The sequence below is a fragment of the Annulohypoxylon maeteangense genome, assembly GCF_022496945.1.
Source record: "Annulohypoxylon maeteangense strain CBS 123835 unplaced genomic scaffold GGS22scaffold_2, whole genome shotgun sequence".
Classification (NCBI taxonomy): Eukaryota; Fungi; Ascomycota; class Sordariomycetes; order Xylariales; family Hypoxylaceae; genus Annulohypoxylon; species Annulohypoxylon maeteangense.
In genome coordinates, this window is record NW_025953249.1 from 2,052,254 (window position 1) to 2,077,368 (window position 25,115).

General features: G+C 46.8%; 9 protein-coding genes across 9 annotated transcripts; 3 read left to right on the top strand and 6 right to left on the bottom strand.

The window, feature by feature from the left end:
• The first annotated feature begins 149 nt into the window (after positions 1-149).
• GGS22DRAFT_68076 (kinase-like protein) lies at positions 150-1,972 on the top strand. The gene is made up of 4 exons (XM_047967774.1): positions 150-393; positions 485-581; positions 733-1,698; positions 1,750-1,972. The coding sequence occupies exons 1-4, from the start codon at positions 323-325 to the stop codon at positions 1,777-1,779; spliced, it is 1,164 nt and encodes a 387-aa protein (XP_047822985.1). The 5' UTR covers positions 150-322; the 3' UTR covers positions 1,780-1,972.
• Positions 1,748-3,578, bottom strand: GGS22DRAFT_68074 (P-loop containing nucleoside triphosphate hydrolase protein). The gene is made up of 5 exons (XM_047967773.1): positions 3,133-3,578; positions 2,928-3,073; positions 2,789-2,829; positions 2,436-2,725; positions 1,748-2,377 (listed from the first exon to the last, which is right to left on the bottom strand). The coding sequence occupies exons 1-5, from the start codon at positions 3,207-3,209 to the stop codon at positions 2,104-2,106; spliced, it is 828 nt and encodes a 275-aa protein (XP_047822986.1). The 5' UTR covers positions 3,210-3,578; the 3' UTR covers positions 1,748-2,103.
• Positions 3,579-4,537: 959 nt separating this feature from the next.
• On the bottom strand, positions 4,538-6,336 carry GGS22DRAFT_68062 (NAD(P)-binding protein). Its single transcript, XM_047967772.1, has 2 exons — positions 5,689-6,336; positions 4,538-5,617 (listed from the first exon to the last, which is right to left on the bottom strand). Exons 1-2 carry the CDS (start codon positions 6,035-6,037, stop codon positions 4,920-4,922), a joined length of 1,047 nt encoding a protein of 348 aa, XP_047822987.1. The 5' UTR covers positions 6,038-6,336; the 3' UTR covers positions 4,538-4,919.
• A 251-nt stretch (positions 6,337-6,587) lies between these two features.
• On the bottom strand, positions 6,588-8,854 carry GGS22DRAFT_153297 (HET-domain-containing protein). Its single transcript, XM_047959824.1, has 2 exons — positions 8,218-8,854; positions 6,588-8,143 (listed from the first exon to the last, which is right to left on the bottom strand). The coding sequence occupies exons 1-2, from the start codon at positions 8,702-8,704 to the stop codon at positions 6,636-6,638; spliced, it is 1,995 nt and encodes a 664-aa protein (XP_047822988.1). The 5' UTR covers positions 8,705-8,854; the 3' UTR covers positions 6,588-6,635.
• Positions 8,855-9,353: 499 nt separating this feature from the next.
• GGS22DRAFT_184733 (uncharacterized protein) lies at positions 9,354-10,034 on the top strand (the record flags this gene model as incomplete). The annotated part of the gene is made up of 1 exon (XM_047964215.1): positions 9,354-10,034. The coding sequence occupies one exon, from the start codon at positions 9,354-9,356 to the stop codon at positions 10,032-10,034; it is 681 nt and encodes a 226-aa protein (XP_047822989.1).
• A 776-nt stretch (positions 10,035-10,810) lies between these two features.
• Positions 10,811-16,241, bottom strand: GGS22DRAFT_153299 (uncharacterized protein). The gene is made up of 4 exons (XM_047959825.1): positions 15,726-16,241; positions 13,536-15,664; positions 11,250-13,485; positions 10,811-11,188 (listed from the first exon to the last, which is right to left on the bottom strand). The coding sequence occupies exons 1-4, from the start codon at positions 16,017-16,019 to the stop codon at positions 10,925-10,927; spliced, it is 4,923 nt and encodes a 1,640-aa protein (XP_047822990.1). The 5' UTR covers positions 16,020-16,241; the 3' UTR covers positions 10,811-10,924.
• Positions 16,242-17,070: 829 nt separating this feature from the next.
• Positions 17,071-20,401, top strand: GGS22DRAFT_68128 (uncharacterized protein). The gene is made up of 2 exons (XM_047967775.1): positions 17,071-17,258; positions 17,404-20,401. Exon 2 carries the CDS (start codon positions 17,449-17,451, stop codon positions 20,305-20,307), a length of 2,859 nt encoding a protein of 952 aa, XP_047822991.1. The 5' UTR covers positions 17,071-17,258; positions 17,404-17,448; the 3' UTR covers positions 20,308-20,401.
• A 526-nt stretch (positions 20,402-20,927) lies between these two features.
• On the bottom strand, positions 20,928-21,792 carry GGS22DRAFT_153302 (uncharacterized protein). The gene is made up of 2 exons (XM_047959826.1): positions 21,586-21,792; positions 20,928-21,524 (listed from the first exon to the last, which is right to left on the bottom strand). Exons 1-2 carry the CDS (start codon positions 21,721-21,723, stop codon positions 21,438-21,440), a joined length of 225 nt encoding a protein of 74 aa, XP_047822992.1. The 5' UTR covers positions 21,724-21,792; the 3' UTR covers positions 20,928-21,437.
• A 240-nt stretch (positions 21,793-22,032) lies between these two features.
• On the bottom strand, positions 22,033-24,901 carry GGS22DRAFT_153307 (uncharacterized protein). The gene is made up of 3 exons (XM_047959827.1): positions 24,641-24,901; positions 22,782-24,586; positions 22,033-22,728 (listed from the first exon to the last, which is right to left on the bottom strand). Exons 2-3 carry the CDS (start codon positions 24,280-24,282, stop codon positions 22,694-22,696), a joined length of 1,536 nt encoding a protein of 511 aa, XP_047822993.1. The 5' UTR covers positions 24,283-24,586; positions 24,641-24,901; the 3' UTR covers positions 22,033-22,693.
• Positions 24,902-25,115: the final 214 nt, after the last annotated feature.

The following is a 25,115-nucleotide window of genomic DNA, read 5'->3' on the forward strand; positions in this document are numbered from 1 at the left end:
ACTACCTAAATAGATTAATTGTTCCACAAATATTGCAGATACCGAAACATTTCGGCCATAAACGGCCATAAAGGGATAAAAGTCTCGTTAAGTCGTTAAGTTAGCCTAACTTTGTGAACCTTAATGAATGCTTCAAGTTAAACACGACAGGAGGATAGACGGGATAGGTTCTGAGTTAACTGCCTGGGTGGATACCTAAATTAACTTTATTTATAATATTGTCTTCATTAGAATCCAATTCCTTTCTACTCCTACTTACCTTATGTTATAATCAGTAGAGTGAGAGCTATTCTTACAAGACTCTCTTTGGTAGCTTGATAAAATGGCATCTAACCTCGACGATTGGAGATCCTCACTCACCTCCTCTGATCGTTACGACAATATCCAAGTCATGTAAATATCTCTAAGCTCAATCATCTTATTATTGTTCCATTGTTACTTACCCCCGAGTAACCACGCTAATTATTCCTATGGCATGATATAGAAAAGCCGCCCTTGACAAAACAGACAATTCGACCTCTTTATCACAGTCGGGTGCTTTTGCAATTGAAAACGAAGCTTATAAGAATTCCACATCGCGTGTAAGCACTTCAATGTTACAGTTCTCTGCAACCTCAACCTCCGTATCTACCTAATCATCTGAATCGCCTATAAACTCTAACCAGTATTTCTGTCTCTATGTTTTATTATTCGCATCTATGGATCTATACAAAATGCTAAAGTCTAGAGTAGATCGAGTATGATGAAATTTGTCGAAATACATATGTCCAAGAAGCATCGTCATCAAGCCAGACACCGCCAATTACTATAGGACAAGATGTTCCGGAATCACCCGGTATCACTATAGGATCCTATTCTAATTGTCATTATGTTTCTAGCGGGGTTACTGCTGAGGTATATCGATCTGAGACAGTGGCTTTGAAGGTGATAGTTGAGACCCGCAACATAGAGCCACATAATCCTTTTAGGGAAGCCAAAATTTTAAAGCTGCTAGAAGGTAGTAAGCCATGTATCCCTCTTCTCGAAACTTTCAGAGATCAGGAGCAGCGATTTACTCTAGTCTTCCCATTTATGCCAATGAGCCTCGAGAGCCTTATCCAGCAGGGGCTTTTATCCAGAGGTCGAATACAGAAACATTTCACAGATCTCTTTAAAGCTCTGGACTACATCCACCAACAGGGTATGATACATAGAGACGTCAAGCCTTCTGCAGTATTGCTCGAATCGGCCGATGGCCCTGCTTATCTTTCCGACTTTGGAACAGCTTGGCATCCGGAGTTCTCAGTATCCACGGAACCTCCCCACAGCAAAATTCTAGATATCGGTACGGGACCATATCGCGCACCCGAGGCCTTATTCGGTGATAAGGCATATGGCATTTCGGTAGATATGTGGGGCGTTGGGACTATGCTCGCCGAATGCTGTCGAGATTCCCCTAGACCACTTTTCGAATCTCGAGCTGCTCATGAGGACGGCAACCAACTTGGCTTGATACTTAGCATTTTTAAGACTATCGGAAGCCCTACACGAGAGTCGTGGCCGGAAGCAACTAACTTTAAGACACCCCCATTCGATATGTATCAGGTATTCGAAGGCCGAACATGGGATGATATCTTACCAGATGTGAACGAAGACTTTCGTAAGCTCATTGCTGCTCTGGTGGTTTATAACACTACTAGTAGAGCTACCGCTTCCCAAGTAGGTTTTTACCTTGAGGTTGATTTCTTAGCAGGTACTAACATCCCGTAGGCACTGCAGTTTGAATGTATGCGAAGTTGAATTTATAGTTTGGCTCAAATCATGATCTCCAGACGTTCTGCCTTATGATAGCAACGTTTGGCTATCTACATCTCGCATCATGAAGGACGAGACGCAGAAACATCTGGACTCCAGATTCTTTGGATGAATCCAATTCGCGAATCTCATTCTTCCGCCACGCTCGGACCGGGGTGCCGATGCCCTCTTCAGCTCAAATCACTGCCCCAATACATACCTGTTCCGCCTTAGCAACGCAGATCTCTTTCTGGTCCTAATATCTATCATATGAGATGGATTGAAGGTGTATGCAAGTATGTATACTTGCTTAATGTCTGTACTGTGACTTCAGACGGCCAATCTTCCCTTTCTCAGGTACCATAAACCTACAGCAGCAACGGGGACTACTATGGACGTCATGCCAACCAAACCCTTCATGAATGCGCGCTGCACCTTAGGGCCCGCGATTTCGTGGAATTCCTCTGGTTTATTGAGCGACGGCCATTCAGTATCGGGGATCGGTACCCCCAGGTATGGGCATATTTCGTCCCACCCGAACCCATCCTCGAGCTTGCATACCAATAGCTGCTCTGGTGGAACAATTCGCTTCACTTCGGCAATGCTGTTTCTAAAATATTAGCAACAATTCTTATAGAAAAGAGGCTTTCAGACCAACATACTAGTTCATATAGTTCTCAGCAAGATACTTCTGTCCTGTCGGGGTCAAGCCGTAACCATTGGAGTAGTAATTCAACATATTACTCCCCATATAACCCATACCGTCGATGAAACCGTCGAACAACCTGAATAAGGACATCGGGAAGGACCCCAATTCTACTGACAACTTCCCGATGGTATTAACAAAAGACTTAACCCACTTTTCGGGATTTCGCTCGGTCAGGAGGAATTTAGCATCTGGGTATGCTTTTATTATCGAGTGAAGCATGAAGAATGGCATCTCAATTATAACCTATTTTGTCGAAAATATTGTGAGCTTAGAATAGGCGTGTAGGCCACAAAAGGAACTACCCACATCATAGTCGGCGAACCATTTATCGAACTCGGCACGGGTATCTATGAACTCTTATTAGTCCTTCACATCTACCACCAACGTACGACAAACCAGTTGGAAAAGCTTCAACTAGCTTGAGTGACATCTCAGAAGCACTTACATGGCTTGCCATTATGGAGCATTTCGGCACTAAGTCCGTCATTCATGATATTGACTGCTGGTGTTCCGATCTTGAGGACCTCAGCCATATGGTAAGGCGTAAAACCTAGCACTTTCATAGCTTTATAGAGGCCATGAGTGCCGGTTCTATATTTGGTAAGAAACCTTCATATAGACTTTGGATGGTCTTATCCAGATCTACTCACCTAGGTGCACTAAGCACTATCAGCTTCTTAGGCTTCACGTGAGCCGGCGTTGGGACCCTGTCGATCTGGCGAGACATAACTGAAGGATCGTCTCTCACGAAGATAGGTTCCTGAGATGGCGTGCTATCGCGTGCTTGATAAGGGCTGGGGGCTCACGACTGGCTATATAAGGAGCCTCTGCCCCCGTCCTCGACGGCTAGCCGGTTCTCGGCCCACTGTAATCAATTTACATCTTCGAAGTAATTTCATGAGAACTGCTGGCTGAAGTGGATGCCACGGGATTACTCGTAGTCGAATCATCACCGAAGTCCGAGTTCTGACTAAGTCTGGACCACGATGCCACGCCGTCCTAGTCCCTCAAGGGTGCTGACTCTTAACATCCTGCACGTCGACTCGTCGATAATCAGCGCAATCTAGTGTTGGCTAGGGAGACAGGGGCTCGCTATGGTAGTAACAATTGGTAACGTGGGCTCACTATCGTCGGATAGTTTTCAAGCGCGAACCCGCGAGTCTTGGCCCTGGAAATTTCAAGGATTCTTGAGGTGGAAATGATACCTTACGAGTCGAAGATCGACGCTTGATTGGTGTAGCTTCCTCTCAGGGGCATAGGTGGCAGATCTGTCTGCACTATATCGTCGCTATTATATGCAACTTTGCTACTCATCACGCCCAGGCTCGTGAAGTTCCGATATAGGAAGATGATTGACGAGGGAAAGAGCTGCTAGTTTGGGGAATCCAAGGTTCGAAAGGCTAATGGAATGATCGAGCTCTCCACTGTTGTGTTCGAAGGTGAGGATCGAGACTAGCCAGTCTAGGATGGTGAATGGCAGTTGGACGGAATGTTACTGTACTCCGTACTTGAGCTTCGAATCATATTCTAGTGTTGTGTGGATACTAATCGACGTCGATGCGAGCTTAGCAAACGATTTGAAATGGGAGTGCCAGCATGAAAGACATCTAGAGGCCGGAAGTTTTTTGGTCGAGGCCCGCAAGCCGCCCGATAGCCGCTCAGCCGCCGACTAACCGCTACTCGGGCGCGCGGACTCCGGTTTCTAACGGGTACGCGAAACACTCACATGTTAATTTCCTTCTACATTGTCGGTCGAATTCTTGCTATATCATCACATCTACCGACGCAAGGCGAGCGATCATACCATCCCTAATACATACAGTACTACCACCGACGAAATCCCATCTTATACGACGGCAATTAGGGAAATAACGATATCTGTCGAGCGATTCGAGAAGATATTGTAGTGATACCACATTGGATATGTTGGATCACGTACAAAATACCCAGGATCACACGCTTATACTTCCCTAAGCATTCTCTAAGAACGTTAGGTATAAATAGCCGGATATTACCTATCACGATTCAGACTGTCGACGAGACTAGGTTCGGTACCCGTTAGCGTTGCAGGCTTGCGGCCCGTGCCGGTGTTTACCATGTGGAGTGTTCCTGCTAAAGGATAATACCTCTAACATAGTTCCCCGGATTCAACTCTCATCCCTTGCCCCAAGGCTTAGCAAACCCAATATCAGGTATACAGGGCTTTAGTTTATGGTACCCGTGGATGGAAGTTGCCAAGAAGCTCCGATAACTCGACAGGGAAGAAAACTGTCCTAAGCCACTCAGCCGGTAAAACACAACAGGATAATCGAAATACCTGTATATTAGGTACATAACGACATCTTCTACATTTTACAGCCGATAATAACACGTCCCGAACGACCATCGCTTCCCTTGCCTCATGCGAAATATAACACACATCTTTCGAAACACCGACCTACCACGAAGAGTGCCCCCCATCTATCACCAGATTGGATCCAGTCATGAAGCTGCTCGCATTACTCAAGAGAAACAACGCTGCGCCTTTGAACTCAGTCGTCTGCGCCAACCTACCCATCATGTTCTCGCTCTCCCACTTCTCCTTCAGACCCGGTACCTCCTCGAAGTTCTGAGCGACCATGGGTGTAAGGATGTGTCCGGGACTAATACAATTGACGCGAATGCCGCCTGTCCCGTCTGGCTTAATCGGGCTCCACTCCATGGCCAAGTTACGCGCCAGCTGGATCAGCGCGGCCTTAGACGAGTTGTAGACCGACGACAAGAGGCCCTTGTTCGCCACGGTGCCGCTCATCGAAGCGATCAAACATATGCTGCCATGGCACTTATACTTGATCATCTGGCGAGCAGCAGACGTCGCGGTCATAAGTACGCCTGTGAAATTTATGGCTAGCATCCTAGCAGCGTCAGCCGGTTCGTAGTCCACGGCCGGTGTCACTTGTTGAACTCCCGCCGCGGCGATTACGCCATCGAGGCGCCGGTTGTCGTCCGCGATTTCCGTTATCACCCTGTCCAGGTCGCAGGTGTCCAGGACGTCTTGCTGGCAGTAATGCAGAGATCCTCCCCATTCGGGGATCACTCTTTTTCTGGCCTCCGCCCAATGCTCATCAGGTTTATCCTCGCGATCTAGACAATAGACTGGATTATGTATTAGTAAGATGTCTATGAAATTGTTTGTCTAATTTATCCGGCAGAAGGGCAGAATTCACCTTTTCCTCCGGCCTCGACGAGACTTTCGGCAAGGGCAAGGCCGAGACCTCTTGCCGCACCGGTTACAACGAAGACACGGCCCTTTAAGTCGAAATCGGCGAGCCGTCTCTGACCAACGTTCACGTCGGCGTTAGGCGCAAGGGCATGTGCTGGGTTCTCCCGAGGGTCTGGATTGGTAGGTTTTGTAGAGGAGACAGGTGAGTCGTGTAATGACCTGTGATATGTAAGTGTAGGGTTGATGGACGTAGCTGGCCGTAGAGGCTGATGTGTACGGGGGCGTGATGTTTGTAATATGCTTGGACAGTTACGGCGGAAGGCTGTCCGCGCCAATCTCGGGCAGAGAGACATTTTGGACTGCTTTTCTCTACTATCATTAATGAGTCTGTGTATCCCAATTCTATGCTCACGCCGTACTAGATTTCAAGTAAGAAAGCCACGCGACTTTTCTATCCGTGGCTGAATACACAGGCAACTTGAAGCTGCAGCCCTTCAGCCTCTGATGTAGGTATTCCGTCATGTTTAAGACCGCACCGACAATCCCGGTGGCTTAGTCGTTAATGGAAGTATTATAGAAAAGACCAACTCCCATTTTAAAGAATTAAACGAGACGAATCGGTTCACCTTGCTTTCCCTTACCTTGCAACAAACACCAAATCATAGCAGAAGTCAATTGTCGCATATCTTATCATCAGAGTTCATTGACGTCAGAAAGGTGGAGACGTGCATCGCTGGCTGCGCGGCGCCCTTGGTATGACGTACAAATTGACTAGTCCTGAGATTTGGTCAGATCTGATCCGGGCGCTCGGGTAAATAATTGCCTACTAGGTACCTCCTACATAAATAGGGGTTAGGAGGTCACCATATTCTTAACCTTCTATTTTTTATTATGATATAAGAAAAACACTACTTATCCTTCGCTTGTTTATATATAATTATTAATCCAGCGCTATGTAAGTATAATCTGCTCTCGTGGCCTGGAGCGCCAGTTTTCTGGAACATTCAGTTCGGCAAGCCCACACCGGTGATAGACATTACCCTCATAACGTGCAGCCACAATACCCAGGAAATGGCCATTTGTCTCGGAGCCTAGAACGAGAAAGTAGGTCTCCTCCGACCCCATATAAATATATTCCGTCGTATCTTCAGCAAAGTCAGACCAAGTATCTATCAGTACCTTAGAGCCAATCTCCTCTGCTGCGTTATACACTTCTTCTCCCGTCAGAATACAACAAGAAACCAATAGCCTAGCGTGTGAAGGATCTGAGTCCCATTCAACCACCCCTTCTGAACTCTTGAAATAAACGACACTGTCTAGATCGATAGGGCCGGTGATGGACATCCACGACCAGGTTGGCAGTCCAGGAATAGTCTTTCGCTCCTCCGGGGCTACGGACTTCCACATCAGCCACATCACTGGGGATGATTTCCAGACGCCAAAGTAACACTCATCTCCGAACTTCTCGGAGAGAAAATCAACCACCCCGCCAATGGCAAGAGGCCTGTCTTCGGCGAAACTGAGATCGCGGAGCGTGTACTGCTCTACGATCACTCGCCAAATACTATCGAGATCGCCCCCTGCATCAACGAACAAGCCACTCTCAGTAGCGTTTTTACTCGCTACACTATCAATGAGCCGCTGTGGTTGCACAATTGAGTAATCAATCATACTCCAGGATTTCTTCATTATGTTTCTAGTTCGGCATCGGACAAACGGCTCGAGGTCTCCAAATACGAGCAGTCGCGTCGGGAGTAGGGCCTCCTGAAATGTCCAGCCTCTCTTATTGAGAGGAAACGCATCGGTTTTGTGTATATGCACCGGGGCGACGGTGACCTCGTTAAGATTGGTAGGGTCACGACGGTCCTCGGAGCCGAGAGAGACATTAACGGTACAGGTGGCGTGTTTTTTACTGAACGCAGATGCATTATCAAGGAAGCTTTCGGACACGGAATTAGATGTGGCTGCGGCGATAGTGACGAAGGCGTTTTGGTAAATGGCACACATCTTGCTTATTTCGCGCTTCTTATCCTCGGGGTCGTCTTGCACGATGCATAATGCGTCTATCCACAAGTATCTCAACCCTAAGAGATGCGTCACGCGGACTGCATCCTTCAGCGTTTGTGGGAGTAAATTGCTTTCTATAGTTGTCCCTTGAAGAGCGCGGAGATTGCTTTTCGTCAATTGGAATGGTTGTGGCCCTCCCCAGCAATAGCTCAAGGCTGTATAATATCCCGTCTGTCTTTCGATAGTGACGAGAAGCTGAACTTGTGGGAATGGTTCTCCATTCTCAGTAATATGCAAGACTCGTGATGGAAGACGTGTTGGACCACATGGTTGACATTGGGGATGTGACACACGGCAGCATTCGAGCAGGGCTTTTATATCACTTGCCCATTCCTCCGTTAACCCATTCCACTCCACGGGGCGAAAATTAGTAAATGCGGCGACGGGATTATCTAACGATCTTATGTCAGCTAATCGGCAAAAGAGGTAGACTCGCACCAAATTCCGATAGAGGCTGAGATATCACCTTTTGGAACAAGTAGTCTCAATGCCCGCCAAGCTTGCCACATGGGACGCCCACTATCCGATTCAACAGTTATAAACAATCTATCTACGCCCTTAGCTTGAATAGAGTCATGATCTATGGTAAGAGATTCGAGATTGGAAACCGATCCGTTCATCCCAATAATATACCGATCTCGTTGAGGACGGCTTATAATCACCCAAGATAGCAAAAGCTCATCCCGTTTCCCAAGCTTTACCCTACCCTTTACTGGGTGAACTAGGTCGCGCAGACAATGTACGGCATATACTTGGCTTGAATCTCCAATAAAATCTTCATTCCACAGATAGCTACAGAATCGACACTCGGCCCTGCTGGGAAATGTACCTAGTCTTGAATGCTTGAATCTATTCGTGGAGAGAAGTTGTTCGAAGCCTTCTCTAGAGAAAAGAACCTTGCATTGCTGGCAGAGACCGCGGTTGGCAATGGTGTCGCCGGATTCGGTAGACATTTTTGGGGAAGTGAAGAAACAAATTTCTAGAGAGCTGTTGTATGCCGAAGTATCGAGATCCCTTCGATTTGGCCGAGTGTCTCTGTAGGTTGGTGCGGTTAAGGATGATGAGAACCAGGCAGCCAGGTAGCCTAGGTATTAATTAGAGGCATGCAGGTTTGCCTTAGGCGCTAATTTGGATCCTATAATATACCTGCCCCTACCTATGGCATGGCTAAAAATGGCTAATTACAAGCTCTACCACATACCTAGGTACTTACTAAAGCCCTCTTAGCCAATGGCCAAGTATAAAATCTACGTAGGTAATTAAGAATCGACATGCCGAATCGAACTTGATGACATGAATCTTTGTTCTTCTAGCCTATTGTGACAATAGGTGAAAAGCACGGCTTCTTTATCAACTCCTCTATCATCTTAGAAACATTGTTACAGAACAAGGACGTTGTTTACCTTAATGCACAATTGCACTCGACCCTACTATAGTTTTTGTTTACATTTATCCGCCTCGTAGGTAGGCGATCACCTTGACTTGTAGTATGATGGCAGATCGTATCTGGTTTTGTAGGTATATAATGGGCAGTTTCCGCCTCAGGGTCCACGAAAGATCCAATCCATTAGTACCTAGGTAATCAAAAGATATCTAGTCAAAATGGCCTACCGAGAATTTTTCAATAGCTTCAATTCCCTTCCAACTATTATGGAAACAGGTAACATGGAATACGACCAAGATTGGACAGATGGTCCTACGACTACTGAACATACAGACGTAACCAGTAGCTCATCAGCAGAACCAACAACATACATAGCTCCGCTAACAAAGCGAAATCTAGCTATACAGCGAGCGACGGAACGCGCGAAACATTGGCATCAATCTCAACTTGTTCAGCAGCAATCAGAACATACAATCCAACCCAACAAGGTAACGAAATATGCCGATTGTCTGACATATATCAATAATGTCCAAGACCCGTTTCCCCAAGAACAAGGCTTCGCTATGGATTCCAGCAGTTCCACCTATCTTACCGACTACACAGATCCCACCACTCTTGTGGATTCCGAGGAATCATCCACCCTCCTAGATTCTACAACCTCAGAGACGGATGAGACTGTTACTATTGTAGGTCCTCCACCCACCATCCTGTCTAGCACTTCCACAACCACCGTGGAATCTTCTGATAATCCCGAGATTCCTATTGAAGCCTTGTTATACAATGCAGCTCTTCGTGAATTGTTGAGTGCCGAAAGAACTTACATGGAATATATGGCTCGTGAATCGGCTTCAAGACCTGCGAGACACAACGGTAATTCTAGGGCTGTTGATCGTAGATAGGGGTAGGTTAGTTAGCCTTGGTGTGGTAGGTAGTAGGTATGGCCCATAACCTCCAGTGCTGTATTCGCGGTACCCTGGTCAAATAAATCTCGCTAACCTTCCAGGAAATTATTTTATCCACTAAACTCCCGTAAAACACAGGGTGGTTAGGGGTATAAAGCGCTAATTCTTAGGGGCTTTAGTGTATTCACTAATCATTTAACTTGGGCTTCAGAGCTGTGATGAATTTTTAGCTAATACTAGGAGGTACTACTAATCATTTTACCTGTGGTTTAAGTGCCTGGGCACTTAGATTCTATTTAATTACATGACTAGTAGATACCTGGTATGCTTCAATATTAATAACTAACTCCTAGTACCTACTATCATAAATCATAAATTATATTATTTGAAAACGTTTTGGAAAATTTCAGTAAATGGAAGTACCTAGATACCTATAGATAAGTGGCTAAAAATCATGCAATATAACGGTGCGTTAAAACCCCCGTAAGTTTGGTGAATTATTACAAATTTAGTGTTTAACACCCCCTAAGCCCCTTATGACTACAGGTGCGTTAGTATCCATTATACCATCTGCTCGATTATTTTTGGTAGAATTAAATAGAGCCCGGAGACTTGACTACGGGCTTGACCCTGATGTAAGTAACACTTTCATATTGAAACAATATGCTGGCCATCCCACCTACGGCTAGTGGAGGGGGGTTCGGCCAGCATCACAGAGGTAACTGTAGTTTCTTCAACTCTAACCTTCAAAGAGTGTGTTCCCATCGCGAGAATGTGGTCTCTGAACCCTCATTTTATTAGAGAGAGCTATGAATTAAATAGCCTGTCTACCAGCTAAAGCCACCAACATTCCCTACGCTCCCGACCCCGCGCGCATCTCGTCATCCTCAAGCACCTCTAGGCGTTCTCCTATCCGAACCAAGATAGTCAATTGGATTACGACATAAAGGGCAAGTATTCTGGTTACTGCTCTGGAACCACTTGTACAGGCAAGTCCGATGGAAGAGATTCTTGCACGTCTGACAGCGCTTATCCGGCGTTTTCTTGTCGGTGCTGATGATGCTATAACAGATGGCGCACTCTGTCTGTCCCTTCATCGCCCCCACAATATTTCGGCGAAAGGCCGAAAGACCATCAATGATGCTCCCGCCCTAAAACGCCAAGTTAGAATCAGAATCTAATAGTAATTTAGCAGTGTGATAAAAAACGTACCGAGAAAGTAATTATGCCCTGCGTCGTGATGATCCAACTTTGCCACTTCTTCTCGTTGACTGCAACCCGGTTGATCCCTAATACTGTGACACCCTCGAGCGGATATTCCTGGGGAACTCGTATCGAGATGGAAGCTTGCAGCTCGTCTATCTCGTAGCCAGCTGTGATCTCCCGCGCGGGGGTGCTGACCTTAATCTTCAGCTCCTTCTCGTCCTCCGCAGGTTCTTCCTGGGTTCTACCCCACTCTTGCACATCGGCTAGGGCTTCTTTTATGATTATCGGGGAGAAATACTTGGTCATCCAACCAGCCACAGCAATCTTCGTCTGCTTGGAACGACACTCGAGATACCACGCCTTGAAGAGACCGGGTACATACTTCAGCACGAGATAGTAGAGATGGATTAGAAGCCACTGCATATTCCTCTCCTCAATCTCGGCGTCTGCGAGTTTTAAATCGTACTCCTTAATCTGCTCCGTCGTAAAATTGGCCTTGTCTAAATTTAGGGGGCGTGCTAGCGAATGACCCAGAACGTCGAAAGTGAATTCCATCAGAGGGCCGACGTAGTTAGCTGCTTTTAGATTGTCCGCGTAGTCGCTGCGTACTTTAAAGGATGCGGCTTTGAATGAGTCGAAAACCAAGAGCCAAGAGAGGAGATATGATCTAATTGGCGTTGGGAAACGCGTAAGAATATCCTCAGAATAAAGTTCGAGTGTCGGCGCATCAAGAAGGAGTGAAAGGAGTTCATCCGGTAGTCGCGCATCCTTCTTTTCTAGTAGGACATCGAGTGAGAGTTCCTCCTGGGCGGCGGGGAGTGCTTTGTGAAGAAGGGTAAATGCTGCTGTTTGAACGCCTCTTGAATCACTTGCTACTAATCCATATAGCTCTGAAAGATCATTGATATGATGTAGAGGAATATTTTCTACCAATCGACAGAGAATAGAGTCTACAATCTCTACAGGTTGTGTGTCCTTCCCCCTAGGAAGCTTGAGCAGTTCAATTAGTGCGATTGACCTCTTTTCCGTAGAAGACTGTAAGGCATCAATGAGATCGTCGTTAGGCTCTTCTTGTTCTAAGTTTTTTAGCATGGTGAACAGACGGAGGGAAGCATTGATCCCAGGTATGAGACAATCAAGAGAGTCCGTTGTCGATTTCGTCCAAAGGTAAGTGCAGAAATCTAGAGTCTTCTCCCAATGTGGTCCATAAACGTCCTTGATACATGGGAGAAGACCTTGGAGGCAATGACAGGCCTGTGCTGCGAAGCGATAATCAAGTTTTTCAGGGGTATCAAACCACGACGTGATTTGCCTAACCGCAAAAACTAGTCTGTTATTCGCAACTGGCAGCTCCCCAGAATCATATATTTGCATACAAGAGTTGAGAAGTGTGAGAGTGATGAGACTTTTCTCCTGGCCGATGCTTGCTCCCGCAACATCACTAACGAGACGGTTGCAAAAGTTACTGATAGTCCTTGACGCGGATATTGTTTCGCCGAGGCCGCTAAGAACCGCCACAGCGGGGAATACAGTCGAGGGAGTACTTTTCAGTATATCCAGGTTCGCTAGCCATTGCTCCCCGCTAGATGGAAAACCGTGGTTCTCCGTCAATGCCTGAAGAAGTTCGCTCAAAACTCGCGCAGAATAAAGACCAAGAGTAGTCAAAGACTTTGCCTCATCAAGCAATCTTTGAACAATTTCGTGTATCAGAATTGACGAGTCCGTGCCAGTGCCATCTCTCCAACCATCAGCATCCTGAGTCATGTCAATAATGAGTCCTCGCGCAGACGAGATTAAATCTTCGGCGTCCAACAGAGAGGTTTCGGAAGAAAGCGATTTCCATATATTATTTTCGCTCATGACTGTTAATTGGTCTACTGCTAGTTCTGCAGTCAAACTCAAGCATATTATGATCTCGGCCTTTTTTGTGAGCTGCAGAGAATCTAGCTGAAATCCTCCGCGGAGCAGCTTAGCCGTATACATTGCCATGCGCCCGGACACTGAGCAACCATCTCTATCTCTTTGGATAGACGTATCTGGTGTAGTTGAAGGCTGCGAGGGGAGAAGATAAGCGCCACCAAGTGCGCTTGTGAGAGAAAGGGATTGATTTGGTGCTTCCTGTAGGAAAAGAGAGAGTCCGTTTCTCCATACAGTGGTATCTGGTACCAAACGGTCAAGTTGGGCATCACAATCTAGCCCAGCAGTAGAGGACTGTAGAACCTGCTGGACGAGGGTACTGACACTGAAAGAACAATTAGTAATATCATAAAATAATGAAGATATACGACTTACGAGAGAGAGTCTGAGTCAGCAGAAGAAATGCTTCGCTGAACTAACTCAACCAATCGAGAACTGCTTGTTGAAGGATTATCCATCAATCCCCTCAGCACCACCACGTCGGAAGTAACATCAAATCGTTCAGAAATGCTCAACAAACTAGCCATCAAACTCATATGAACCTCTTCGTCCTGCAGTAAAAGATCTGGCGTTTTATCTGCTATGAGACGTAGACCCTTGATCACACCTAGATCGGGTTGACCTGATGTATTAGTAATCCGACTTGCCAGTTCTTTCACAAGCCGTCGTACAGCAGAATTTGTAAGTGTATTGAATGTGAAAACAGCTTCGAAAAGGTCCCATCCTGTTTCTGCCATGCCAACAGAACACATGAGGCATCGCTTTATCAATTCAGCCTGTAGAGCTGGAACCTGTTGAGCAAGAACAGCAGCGGGTTGGGTGGAAATGAGAGTGGTGAGAGCCGACAATGCTCCAGGACTCTCGGTGTGCTCTAGAAGAGCTGGGATGTTCATATTCCAGATTTCTTCATACTTCTGCTTCTGCTCGGGGATCTGACTGAGAAGATTAACACTGGAAAACACGTGAGCAGCCGAAGGTGATTGAAGTAGTTCGACTCCATTCGTTGAGATTAGAGTCGTCATATAGTCAAGTATTTCCCCTACACCACCTGAAGATTGTTTGAAAAGTTGGGGGGCCTGTTTGAAAGCGGATTCTAATGTTGCCGCTGCTCCAAATGGCTTCCAATTTCTTGTTTCAAGCAATTTCAACACATCCCGAAGAAGTTCCACAGAGTATTCGGCTGGGATATTCGGGATGGGGCGATCTGTTCCGAGAGTCCTCTCGTGAGCATCCGAAATCAAACCTGACAAAGTGAACCATCTCAACCCTTCCTCGGCCACTAACTTCTGAGATTTCGCATGTTCCTTTGATGCCTCTGGTAATGAATTGAGAAGTCGAGTTCTGAAATTCTCTTTCCATTGACTCCATTCTGATCTCGTGGTGTCCACAACATCTTGAAATGGCGAGATCGCTGTCGATGTATATGCTTTTATTAGGACTTGCGGTTGGCTCCCAGAGGCCCACGCGGATGTTTCAGGTGTAGGAAAGAGATAATGTGCTGTGATGGGGAATATGTTTTCCTGCACAACCTTGATTCGATCATCGCTAGAATTCATTATCCCAACGAAATTCCTGGCAGTATTGAGGTACGTTGACCAACCATCGACTGTATTTCCACGAGGCTCGTCCCTCCGAGTAAGACCTGTCCTCATGCACCCTAGAAATTCCAAGGCACCATTGAGATCCTTAGGAAGTATGTCTGTGGGTATGACACTCAGTAATTGATTGAGTAAACTCCAGAACCTTGAAGAACTAGTCTGGGAACCTTTCTCTAAGAAGCTTTTCAGTCTCGATGTTAGTGATCTTTTCCCACGGTACTCGGATGTCCAGATTGTTGGGTGACTTGTAGTCAACTCAGTCAATGAGTCTAAGTAATCTGTCGCAGAACCAGTCTGGGCGGATTTCAAACCCTCAGCGACAAAAGTCTTGCTAAGTCGTGCAAGGTCTGCTTCGATTCTACCCGAGCGTTTCTCTAAACATGCAGACAAGAGTTGACAAGACAGTCGCCTAACAACGGCATCATTAACAGTTACGCTAGACCATATCTTATCTTGTTCGAAGAATTGATCATAATTGTCCTGGAATTTCTCGAGGTCTTTAGGGTCGAGTTTTTGTAAGAGATTGAGGACGAGAGCAATGCTGCTCCCTAAGACTCGGTAATACTTGGCTTCGGCATCGTCCGCATTAGTAGAGCGTTCGTCGCTTAGTGTCTCCGCAGTCTCTTTGATCGCATCAGATGCATATTCTATAATCTGAGCCTGGCATCGTCTCCAGAATTGAACCACCTTCTCCGGAGTCGACAGGAAGGAAGAAAGACCTTCAGTAGCCGCACGGGATACAGTCTTGTCCTTGTCGAATGTACCAGCAAGCCAGGAGCCGACGATTTTAGGTACGTGTTTCTCCGTACGCTTGCGGGCGGATTTCATCAGCTCGAATTGCAAGATGTGAGAAAGTTCGCGGACACGGCGGGAATTGTCTATCGAGATTCGAGGATAAAGTTGAACCTATGTAAAGATTACTAACTAGGCACGACGATATCATACTAATCCACTGATTTACACCCACCCATGCTTCAAGTATAGGCTCTTCTGTCCCCCCATCTTGTTCGTACGGATGGGCTTGAACATAAACTACCAATTCCTCCAAAGCCTTCGCCTTAGTAGTGGCATCCTTCTTTTGTAGATTCTTGAGTGAAACGATAACATTGGCATCAGAGATGGAGGAGAGGTCGGGCGGCTCGGCCAGGTAGGAAAGATCGGTACCTCTAGAGGAAGTTGAAAAGGCGCCGAAAGAATTAGAGCCAGAGCTTGCGAATGACTTGTTGCCGCTTGCACGCGACTTTATTGGCTTGCGACTCATGGTCAACGTGAGTTGTTTTAGTCCTAAAGTCTTTAATAGGGACTGGTTGACCTCTCGCTCGCTCGTTCGCGACCTCTGGTCGCCTTCACCAACTCACAGACAAAGCGTGTCGAGGTATCTCAGGATTATAAGGGGATATAAATTCTTTGTCCCTGGATAGAAAATAGAAGTTGATAGAAGGAATGCGCCGTAATTAATAGCTTAGTTGCGATAGCTAAATGCAATTTCTAGGTGGAATATTTTTACCCCACCGTGGGGTTCGGTTTATGTGACGTCGTACCCTATCAGATCAGCCTATCTCCGAGTCGTAAGCCTCAATTCTTTAAGAACCTCGCCGAACTGAGTCATGAATACCTAGGTACATAACCCATGCGCTCCTCGATCCGGATTAAGCCGAGTTCCCCACTTATTACCAATCTTTCATATAAGGTACATAGGTACCTTATACATCTCTTCGTCTTCCGAACTCTACCTACCAATAACAAACGAAGTTGTTGTAAATTCTCGAAACTCATCATTTGACTTGGGAATATATAACTAAACAGATCTACATCAAGGTAGTTGCATAGAAATGACCACGTAGGATGTCGGGTAGTAACATCGCGATGCACGAGAGGCATTCGGTACATGGGATATAATATGTCTCTTCGGGTAACCGTATCTGAGTAGCAGGACCAATGAGATATGGCATCCATACCCCGCGATGTCTCCACCTTCTTAACTTCAGTGGTGCTAAGTGTTGTACAGTATAAAAAACACAGCCCTAGAGTCCGTTAGACGTACATGTTTCCGCTAAAGAAGCTTCCCTTTAGCGCTTTCTCCGCACCTCCCTCCGGAACTTCCCTGTCATTCTCCTCATCACCATCGATTTACCCCTACCAGGTAGGTAGCTAATCGCATACGTAATACCTAGATAGTACCTCCTCAGGCACCTATTCACGTGTTGTTAGGCTTGTAGATGAGAATCACACTGTGCAAAATCCCAACCTTGAAAGGTAAACCCAACCCGAACAGCGCACTCATGCGTCCCAATCACTTCCGAAGCTCCCCGCTTTGAGATCTAACGGCATACTACTACCTAGTCTACTACATAATAACTCCTCATATCTTCTTAGGACTCGGGAGTGTTCCAACTTAGATACCTAAATATTAAATTTCACTTTCTCCATCATCGTTATCTTTTTCATTTTTCAGCAGATGACTTCTCAGTCATCTTCATGGTCGAACTATCGGCTTTGTGTAAGTGTCACCCGTCCACGATGACCTTCTTCTTATTACATCAACCCCACAAATGGTGGCGACATTCCTCACGCTTTTACTATCATATCTACCATCGAAGATATCCTAAAAATACTCACGGTCGCTGCTAACAATCTCATCTCAGTATTAGATAGTATAGGATGTCCTCGTTCCATACGATTCGACCGACATGTTGACCCGTGCCGTCTGCCAACCCACGCCTCGAGCGAGGTCTCTCCAGACCATCGCCATGACCCGTAACGCTTTGCGACCCACCAACATCTCTTTGTTAAAAGCTGGTCATCAACAACAAACCCGTAGCTTTCGCTTTGGCATGTGGACATCCTATCTCGATCCAGAATTTCAGAAAGAAATGCGGCATCGTCATCGTGCGACCAAGCACAAGTATATTGAATCGATTAATAGGAGGTTATCGTGGGACCAGCGTACCATCGATGGACACCCAAAAGCCCTTTTGAAGCATATGCTCCGCAGATATTGGGAACCGAACCAGGTGAGATGCGGTTCACGGTTTGTCAACCATGACGAGATAAATAGCCGACAGCAACATGCTCGAGATGCATATAATGCATTCAACTCACGGATGGACCAAACCACGGATCAACAGCACACTCCGAAAGATGGAAGGCCTCGGGAAGGTTTCTATCCATCACCGACGAAGCCAACAAGGGCAGAAGCCGAATATGATCGGAAACGGCCATACACGGATACTACACCCACAGAGGATTATGTCATTGATCCTATCACAAACCGTAAAGTCCCAAAGGGAGGTGCAGGCCCAATGGAGGATACAAATTTCACCACAAGCGGTTCTTTCAAAACATACCGAGCCCAATTTACCGCATTTGGCCCCCCTGAAGATGCAGTAAACCTGGGGCCTGTTCATTCCCTTGGTCCTCCTCCGCCGAAAGAGCTAAAGGAATATGGACATATTAAAATTGATCAGGTACCACTTCATGGCGTTGGTAACTATGGGCACGAAATATCGGCATTGGGTGACTACCCAGGGACTTCTCGACCGTATATAGAGAGCGAGGAATACGCTCTCAACCATCTTCCAGCCGAGGAATCGGCTGAGCCGGAGCCAACCAAGAAATACGAAGATCTTGACAAGTATCAAACATACGGATCAAGGGAAGCAGAAAATCTCGAGACGGAAGTACCTCGGAATCCTGATGAATTACGCGAGTACAAGCCATATTTGCACAACGAAAGTACGAAAAATGAACCCAAAAAGGCGCCTTACGATGACCTGGATAAATACGGCCCATACAAGCATGAAGAGGACGTAAAGAGGGATGAAGATACTTCCCCGAAATATGATGATCTTGACAACTACCAGCACTACAGCGATGAGGTTAAACAGCCTACAGACGATGTTGCACCCAAGTACGAAGACCTAAACAAGTACAAAACAGCTAACTTACAGGATTCTTTGGCGGAGGAACGACCTTTCCAGGAATATGGGGACCTTGAAAAATATAAAGCTTTCAAATACCAGGAACTTGAGGACAAGAATACACTTGAACGAGACATTGTTGCTGAGAGCCTCATGGAATTTGACGCAAAGGAGCAAGAGTCGAACTCGGGTGACACGCCAAAATCCAGCGTCGCAGACAGGCTTAAGAAGCTAGATCTTAACGAGACGCCGTCTTCGAAGAGTTCTTCTTCAGCACTATTCTCCTCGTCTTTCCACCAATCTTCCCGACACTTGCCTACCAAAGCAGAAAACTGGGAAACTCTGGAGCGGTCCATGGCCAACCACAATCAAGCATCCGATGCAGCAGATCGAGAGGCCAGTTCCAATGTCAGGGAATCACGTGCGAAATCACGGGATAGGGATAATAATGTCAACCAATCCACCTTGACTGGAAACTACGTTCGGGATTTTCCAGAAGACTTCTCAGGGTCGTGGGGTGCTCGAGCTTCGCATTGGAGCTCAGAGCCTGGGGCAGGATCTGAGTCAAGCATCTCCAATGAAAAGGCAGCACATATCCAAGCAGCCGAGAAGCAATACGCGGACCAGCTTTCTAATCCGGTGAACTTTGAGAGATTGGAACCCAGTTTGGATGGGCAACAGACGAAATCAAAGCTGGAGCCAGCTTTGGATCGGCAAGGGACAGGGACTGCAGAAAATAAATTTGACCATCAGTCCATAACACAGGCCGAAGCTGACCCATATTCCAAAGAACCCCAAGGCCTGGAAACATCATATACCAAGGAATGCGACGGTGAAGATGATTCGCCAACATTTAAGATGTACGGTGGCGAGCCAGAGCCTACTCCAGTGAAAGAGGATACTAAGCCAGGCGTTTTTCACCTCCATTCATCATATTACAGGGATCCGGAGCTAGACGGGCGATCGCCAGTTTCATCGTTAGCACCCGAATTCAAGTTGGAACCAAGCCGAACTACGGAGCCGACAATTTACAAGATCCTGGCCTACGACCCAAGCACGCAGAAAATCAACATCGCTGAAACTACTTCGATTGTGCCCGACCAAGCTGTCCCGCTGACGCCAGCGGAGGTACTGCTTCGCCTATCAAACCCTACAAAATTCTTCCCGCACTTCGCGCCCCTTGAAGCCGAGGGCTTCGAGATCGTCTCCGGTGAAGGAAATGTCCTAGTATTCCGCCAGGTCCGACACAGCAAGACGGCAGACAGCGAGACCGGAGCACCCGTTAACCCGATCGATTTAATGGGCAAGTCAACGGCGCTGCCAAATGCGGCAGCGTTTGTATCACCTACCGGATTCGTGAATTACGACGTCCCCAACGTGGAAGAGGAGCCCCAGACTACACCCTTCCGATCGGGAATAGACGTCAGGAGGGAGGAGCCCGTATTCAGCGGCCCGAAAGTGACGAAGGAAGAGGCCGAGAAGGAGAAAGGGAAGAAGAAGAAGAGAGGCCTCGGCAAACGTGTATTGCTCGGTGGCGCGTGGGCCGCGGGTATCTCGTATGGGCTCGGCGTTGTGAGTGAGTATTTCAAGACTGGAGGGATGGACGGGAAGGGCCCGGGTCGATTTTGATGACAATATTCATTCTGGTGGATAGGTGGACAGGGTGGGCGGGCTCCCCGCGTTAGGGGCGAGAGAGTTATTGGATGGACAACGTGGGTTTTCGGAGTATTGGGTGTTAGTATGGCATTGTCACGATACTTTGCTCTTGCTTATGCTTCTCTTTCCTCTGGCACTGTAGGTAACCAGGTTTGGGACTCTAGAGACACCTCTTTTTGGGGGACGTCGATATTACAATCATTGCTACTCTGCTATGTTGTATTGTATGTTTAGATGATAAGCGTATTATTAACCAAACTACCCCTTCTCTGTCAATTGTGTGTTGCTGGTTCGCTTGTGCATGTGAGGGTTTAGACTGGGTTATGTTCTTGGGAGACGGACGTTTCTGTCCGGCAAGTCCACATTAGTTATGCCTCGGCCTAAGAGTTTAGCAATAAGAGTGATGGATATTTGGCTTGATGATAGAATTAGTTTGCTCGATCGCGTAATAGCATGTATGTCCCAAGAGAAAACGCCCGGCTATTGAAAGATAATGGGACGACCTAGGTAAATTGATTTATATTTCTATTACATACAAGGTATCTTCAATTTGACTGGTGAAGATATACAATATACTTACCTACCCATATGATATATCGACCAAACGGCTTCTGCGGATCGTATAATCGTATATTCCAAGGTTATTAGTGTCTTGCTATTATCATACAATCGTCCAAGGACGTAGGTTGGTGTGTTTTCCTGTTTGTTCCCTTATCCCGCCATTCCTTTCCGAGTTCTCCGTACCAAGCCCTGGGGGTATGCATATACGTAGGTAGTCTGAGAGCCCGCTTCGTTTGCTAGCTCGTTCAGCTGACCACAAGATTCAATTTGCCCTCCTTTTCTTGACCGAAACTCCCAGAACGCCACCAACCCAAACATCATGCTTTTTTCTCTTCCAGACTATTTATGCATGCATGCATGTGTGTGTATTCATACAATCCTGCCGTCCCTAAGACATTGAAATCCACCCCGTTGCCTGTTGAAATAATCCCATGTGCCAATTTCATTAATATTCAACCACTGGCAAGTGTGTAATCCGAGTTAAAACCCCTAAGCTAGGGCTTTGTGATGAAGTAGTGGGTTGTGGAAGTTCGGCAGACAATTTACTTGCGCTCGGTGAACCCGGGACACTCCTGGATATCCTGCACCCCGCTCATCTGCAGCGCGTGTTTCTGGTCTTCTTGGTGATACTAGTTACGGCATCTGAAGTTAGTAATTCGCGAATTTCGAAATATAGAAAAGGACATTTACACTTTGTCTACGACCAAGAGATGGTGTCCAGCTATTGGTCCGGCTCATGGCTCTCGCTGCATCTTTATCGTGCTGAGGGCTTGTGGGTCCCGTCGGAGCCATTGATGTCAGATTGGGGATGTCAATTTGTGGCGACATCGTGAGAAGTAAAGTAGTATTTGGGTATGTAACAATAGATGGATGTAATTGTTTTAAACTTAATAAGTCGAGTAAAACGTGAAAACAAAAAAACTAATGAAACATCAGGGTCTTTATAGGTACTACGATTAACCTGGAATGTTCGCTCTAAGTGATGAGCAGTCTAGATCGCGATGAAGCATACGACATGCGAGCGGCGATCACCAGTTTTCGCCTCGATGAAGCTGCGACGCATCGACGCTATGCTACTAGGTACCATAGGTGACGGGCAGACGGATCCTTGATAAAAGTGGAACTATATTGGAGATACCCTGACATCTGGGCAAGCTTAAGTGGAAATGCGGGGTAGCTCCAGCCGATAAAGGCTTATCGGCACCTCAACGTCCCATCAAACTTAGTCATCGTTCACATCACCAACATCAGTACATACCTACTCACATCTTCAACTACGTGCTTTCATACGCCATACACCATACACCATATGACACTGCCATCACTCGGACTAAGAATAGCTTTGGCCGACCAGCCCATCAAATATGAATGAGGCGTGAACTTTTCCATTAGTCTTTATGTAGCAACTGTGACTTGTACAATCTCGGTCTTCCCCAACATTCTCCCTCCCCGAATCTCTTGCCATCCAGCAATCGGCGTTCTGAAGGGTATTATCCATTCATCCACCGCCTTGTCTCTCCTTGATTTTCTTTACCACACCACCTCGAGACGATGCAACAGGATATCATCGGATCATCCTCAACTCCGACCGAAAAATATCATAATGGGAAAGAACCGACCAACGCCTCCGGCTATGCAAGGATTGGTGATGATAGTAACACCACCACCAATGCCACGAGCAACGAAAAATGAAAAAGATAGCATCGTCTACGAAGGACCACTTTGTCAGATTAAATCTTGAGAAGGGATGCGTTCGTAAGATCGGGTGGGAATCATGGGCAGCCGGCTGCTCCGGGATCTAAGGAGTCTTAGGTCGCTTCCAGAAATATTGCTAACCGCGAGTTAATATCTCAAATACGTCGGAGTAGTCGGGAAAATCATTACCTTGTGTTGTTTTCTGCAAGCTCTCAAACTGGGCTTTCGCAAGCCATCCGTCACCGCGACCCGGCGTGACTCATCATCGTCATGCTCGGGAATGTAGTAGTACTCGCTCTCCAGTGGCTTACCAGCCGCATCTTTCCCCTGGCGGGTGATGACACCGATACAAGAGGTTTCTGCGATGATCTTACTCAAAGCAGGCTTGGTTAAGTCCTTCTTCTCTTCGGCGGGCAGGTTGTTCATGATGGCGGATAGAGGGTTCGACGACAGTCTAGAAAATGCTAGTTGGTTGACGACATGGTTTCGGACAGCAGCTACGTCGACGTTGCTGTTAATGATCTCCTCAGGCTCTGCCGATGGTTTGGCTGTTGTGTCGCCCGATGATCCGCTACGGGATTGCTTGGGAGACTGCTTAGGAGATTCCGCCGTAAAGGCTGCTAGGCGGTTGGAAAGGTTGGCTCCGAAGGGGCCGAAAGAATGTACGATGGGATCGTTCTCCTCATCAAGGTCGTCATCCTCGGGATCACTCAGATCACTGGAAAAGCTATTCGTGATCTCGGTCTGGGCAAATGATACGTCTACATTGGCAGCAGGTACAGGAAGCTCCTGCTCATCTCCACTCGCGTCCTCGTAGATTTGGACGGGCTCGCTAGGGTCATCATCCGGAAGTAAGTTGACGTTCGACGAATTGCGTACTGCTGGAGTTGGTGACTCAGGTGACCGAATACGAGCTTCTCGTCGGAGGGGACTCGACTGCAGAAAGTCCGACACAGAGCCGTTACGACGGTGTCTAGAGCGTGGCGATTCATCCCACGATGAGTCCGACAAGTTTGCAACGGAGTCATGGCGTTCCCTCTTAGGCCAACGAACCATTACTCTTGCATCCTGCACATCCACCATGATCTCGGTCTCGGTTTCGGATGTGAATGTATCTCCCTTCGACAACTCCCACGTTCGTCCCTGACAATGCAATTTTATCCCATTCCAGCCATTGCAGATAATCTCTACCTTATTCGGTTCGAAGGGGTCCGAGGCTGGAATATATCGTGCCTTAACATGAACTCGAGAGATGAGGTGGTTGGTAGAGAGAACATGGTGAGATGAGCTGCTCGACCGACCCATTAGTAGCATCTCGCCATTCCCGTTGAGCTCGACGGAAGGTACCGCAGATAAGGGTGCTCGTTCCGAGACAGATGATTGAGGACGTTGAAGTACAGGTCTGGATGACTGAACGCGTGGAGGAGACGACGACAAGATACCGGTACTCGAGGTTGGGATAGGGGTAGGATACTTGAGGAAGGCACATGAAGCGATGGACCCATCTCGAGCTTGTCTCTTCAATGGACGTGGGAAACCAGGCGATGATGAAAGTGGTTCAAATGGTGGAAGTAAAGATGGTGCAGGTCGCTTCTTGCCAGCTGTGTTAGAGATGGAAGAGGCAGATGCAGGGGGCAACGTAGGCTCCTCTGCGTTAGCCCTGTCCATCTTCTTGATGGGTGAGGATTTCATGAATGGATAAGAGGCATATCAAAGAAAAAGATAAATACACAGTAACATAAACGTGATGGAGAAAGTGACGTGATGGTTAAAAGGTTTAAAAGAGGGATTGAGGAGAAAAGGTTGAGAGAATTGAGAAGATTGGTTGTATCACAATCCGCCCTGTCAAAAAGGGTGTGGGTTCTCTGCGCGTCTTAGTCGAGACTTGGATTCGCGCTGCGCGTTCAGTACACGCTCTTTTTTTAGCTGGATTTTCCCTCCTCTCCACTTATACAATTGAGCTCCGTGTCCGAACCATATGTATCTATGCAGGCTGGTAAGTCTCCCTTTTCGGCGTCTGCAAATTGGGCGGAGAGATTAATTTTTATAGAAAGTAAATAAAACGGAAGAATAATGATTGTGTCTCTCATATCTTTTTTTTGAGTTTGAGGTCCAGAAAACGGTCGGGTTTGGGTCTGGTAAAAGAAGACCTAATAGAAAAGAGAGTGAGGAGAGTTCGCGGCATAGGTCCTAGCGTTTCTCAATTGTTCCTTAAGAATTTCGACATGCAGATCCACTTTTCTCACTTTGATTGTCTGGGCATGAGCAGCCGACGCGGTTTCTCCTCATCCCATATTACATATTACCTAAACCACCAGTCGCGGTTGCTTCATCCAGTGAATTGCACTTGCTGCGGCGCGTTTTTAACCGTCAAATCGGCCTTACTGAACTAGCCAACCTCCGTAATTACTGCCTCTTTAAGGTCTCTTTACTGCAGTGGGTTTGGACACAAAATTTTTTTAACGACCCACCACTTAAGGATTGTAGACCTATGTTCCTGCCATTCCTACTCTTCCTGCCTACCT

Bases quoted from the DNA above. Each gene is read 5' to 3' on its own strand.
- GGS22DRAFT_68076 (XM_047967774.1), top strand. From the start codon at position 323: ATGGCATCTAACCTCGACGATTGGAGATCCTCACTCACCTCCTCTGAT. The intron at 394-484 runs GTAAATATCTCT...GGCATGATATAG, and splicing joins TACGACAATATCCAAGTCAT to AAAAGCCGCCCTTGACAAAA. The intron at 582-732 runs GTAAGCACTTCA...AGTCTAGAGTAG, and splicing joins ATAAGAATTCCACATCGCGT to ATCGAGTATGATGAAATTTG.
- GGS22DRAFT_68074 (XM_047967773.1), bottom strand. From the start codon at position 3,209: ATGTCTCGCCAGATCGACAGGGTCCCAACGCCGGCTCACGTGAAGCCT. The intron at 2,830-2,927 runs GTAAGTGCTTCT...AAGAGTTCATAG, and splicing joins GCTCCATAATGGCAAGCCAT to ATACCCGTGCCGAGTTCGAT. The intron at 2,726-2,788 runs GTGGGTAGTTCC...TCGACAAAATAG, and splicing joins AATGGTTCGCCGACTATGAT to GTTATAATTGAGATGCCATT.
- GGS22DRAFT_68062 (XM_047967772.1), bottom strand. From the start codon at position 6,037: ATGTCTCTCTGCCCGAGATTGGCGCGGACAGCCTTCCGCCGTAACTGT. The intron at 5,618-5,688 runs GTGAATTCTGCC...TACATAATCCAG, and splicing joins CGTCGAGGCCGGAGGAAAAG to TCTATTGTCTAGATCGCGAG.
- GGS22DRAFT_153297 (XM_047959824.1), bottom strand. From the start codon at position 8,704: ATGTCTACCGAATCCGGCGACACCATTGCCAACCGCGGTCTCTGCCAG. The intron at 8,144-8,217 runs GTGATATCTCAG...TAAGATCGTTAG, and splicing joins GAGACTACTTGTTCCAAAAG to ATAATCCCGTCGCCGCATTT.
- GGS22DRAFT_153299 (XM_047959825.1), bottom strand. From the start codon at position 16,019: ATGAGTCGCAAGCCAATAAAGTCGCGTGCAAGCGGCAACAAGTCATTC. The intron at 13,486-13,535 runs GTAAGTCGTATA...TTGTTCTTTCAG, and splicing joins GCTGACTCAGACTCTCTCTC to TGTCAGTACCCTCGTCCAGC. The intron at 11,189-11,249 runs GTACGTTTTTTA...TTGGCGTTTTAG, and splicing joins AGGGCATAATTACTTTCTCG to GGCGGGAGCATCATTGATGG.
- GGS22DRAFT_68128 (XM_047967775.1), top strand. From the start codon at position 17,449: ATGTTGACCCGTGCCGTCTGCCAACCCACGCCTCGAGCGAGGTCTCTC.
- GGS22DRAFT_153302 (XM_047959826.1), bottom strand. From the start codon at position 21,723: ATGTCGCCACAAATTGACATCCCCAATCTGACATCAATGGCTCCGACG. The intron at 21,525-21,585 runs GTAAATGTCCTT...TGCCGTAACTAG, and splicing joins CTCTTGGTCGTAGACAAAGT to TATCACCAAGAAGACCAGAA.
- GGS22DRAFT_153307 (XM_047959827.1), bottom strand. From the start codon at position 24,282: ATGAAATCCTCACCCATCAAGAAGATGGACAGGGCTAACGCAGAGGAG. The intron at 22,729-22,781 runs AGGTAATGATTT...TAACTCGCGGTT, and splicing joins AGCTTGCAGAAAACAACACA to AGCAATATTTCTGGAAGCGA.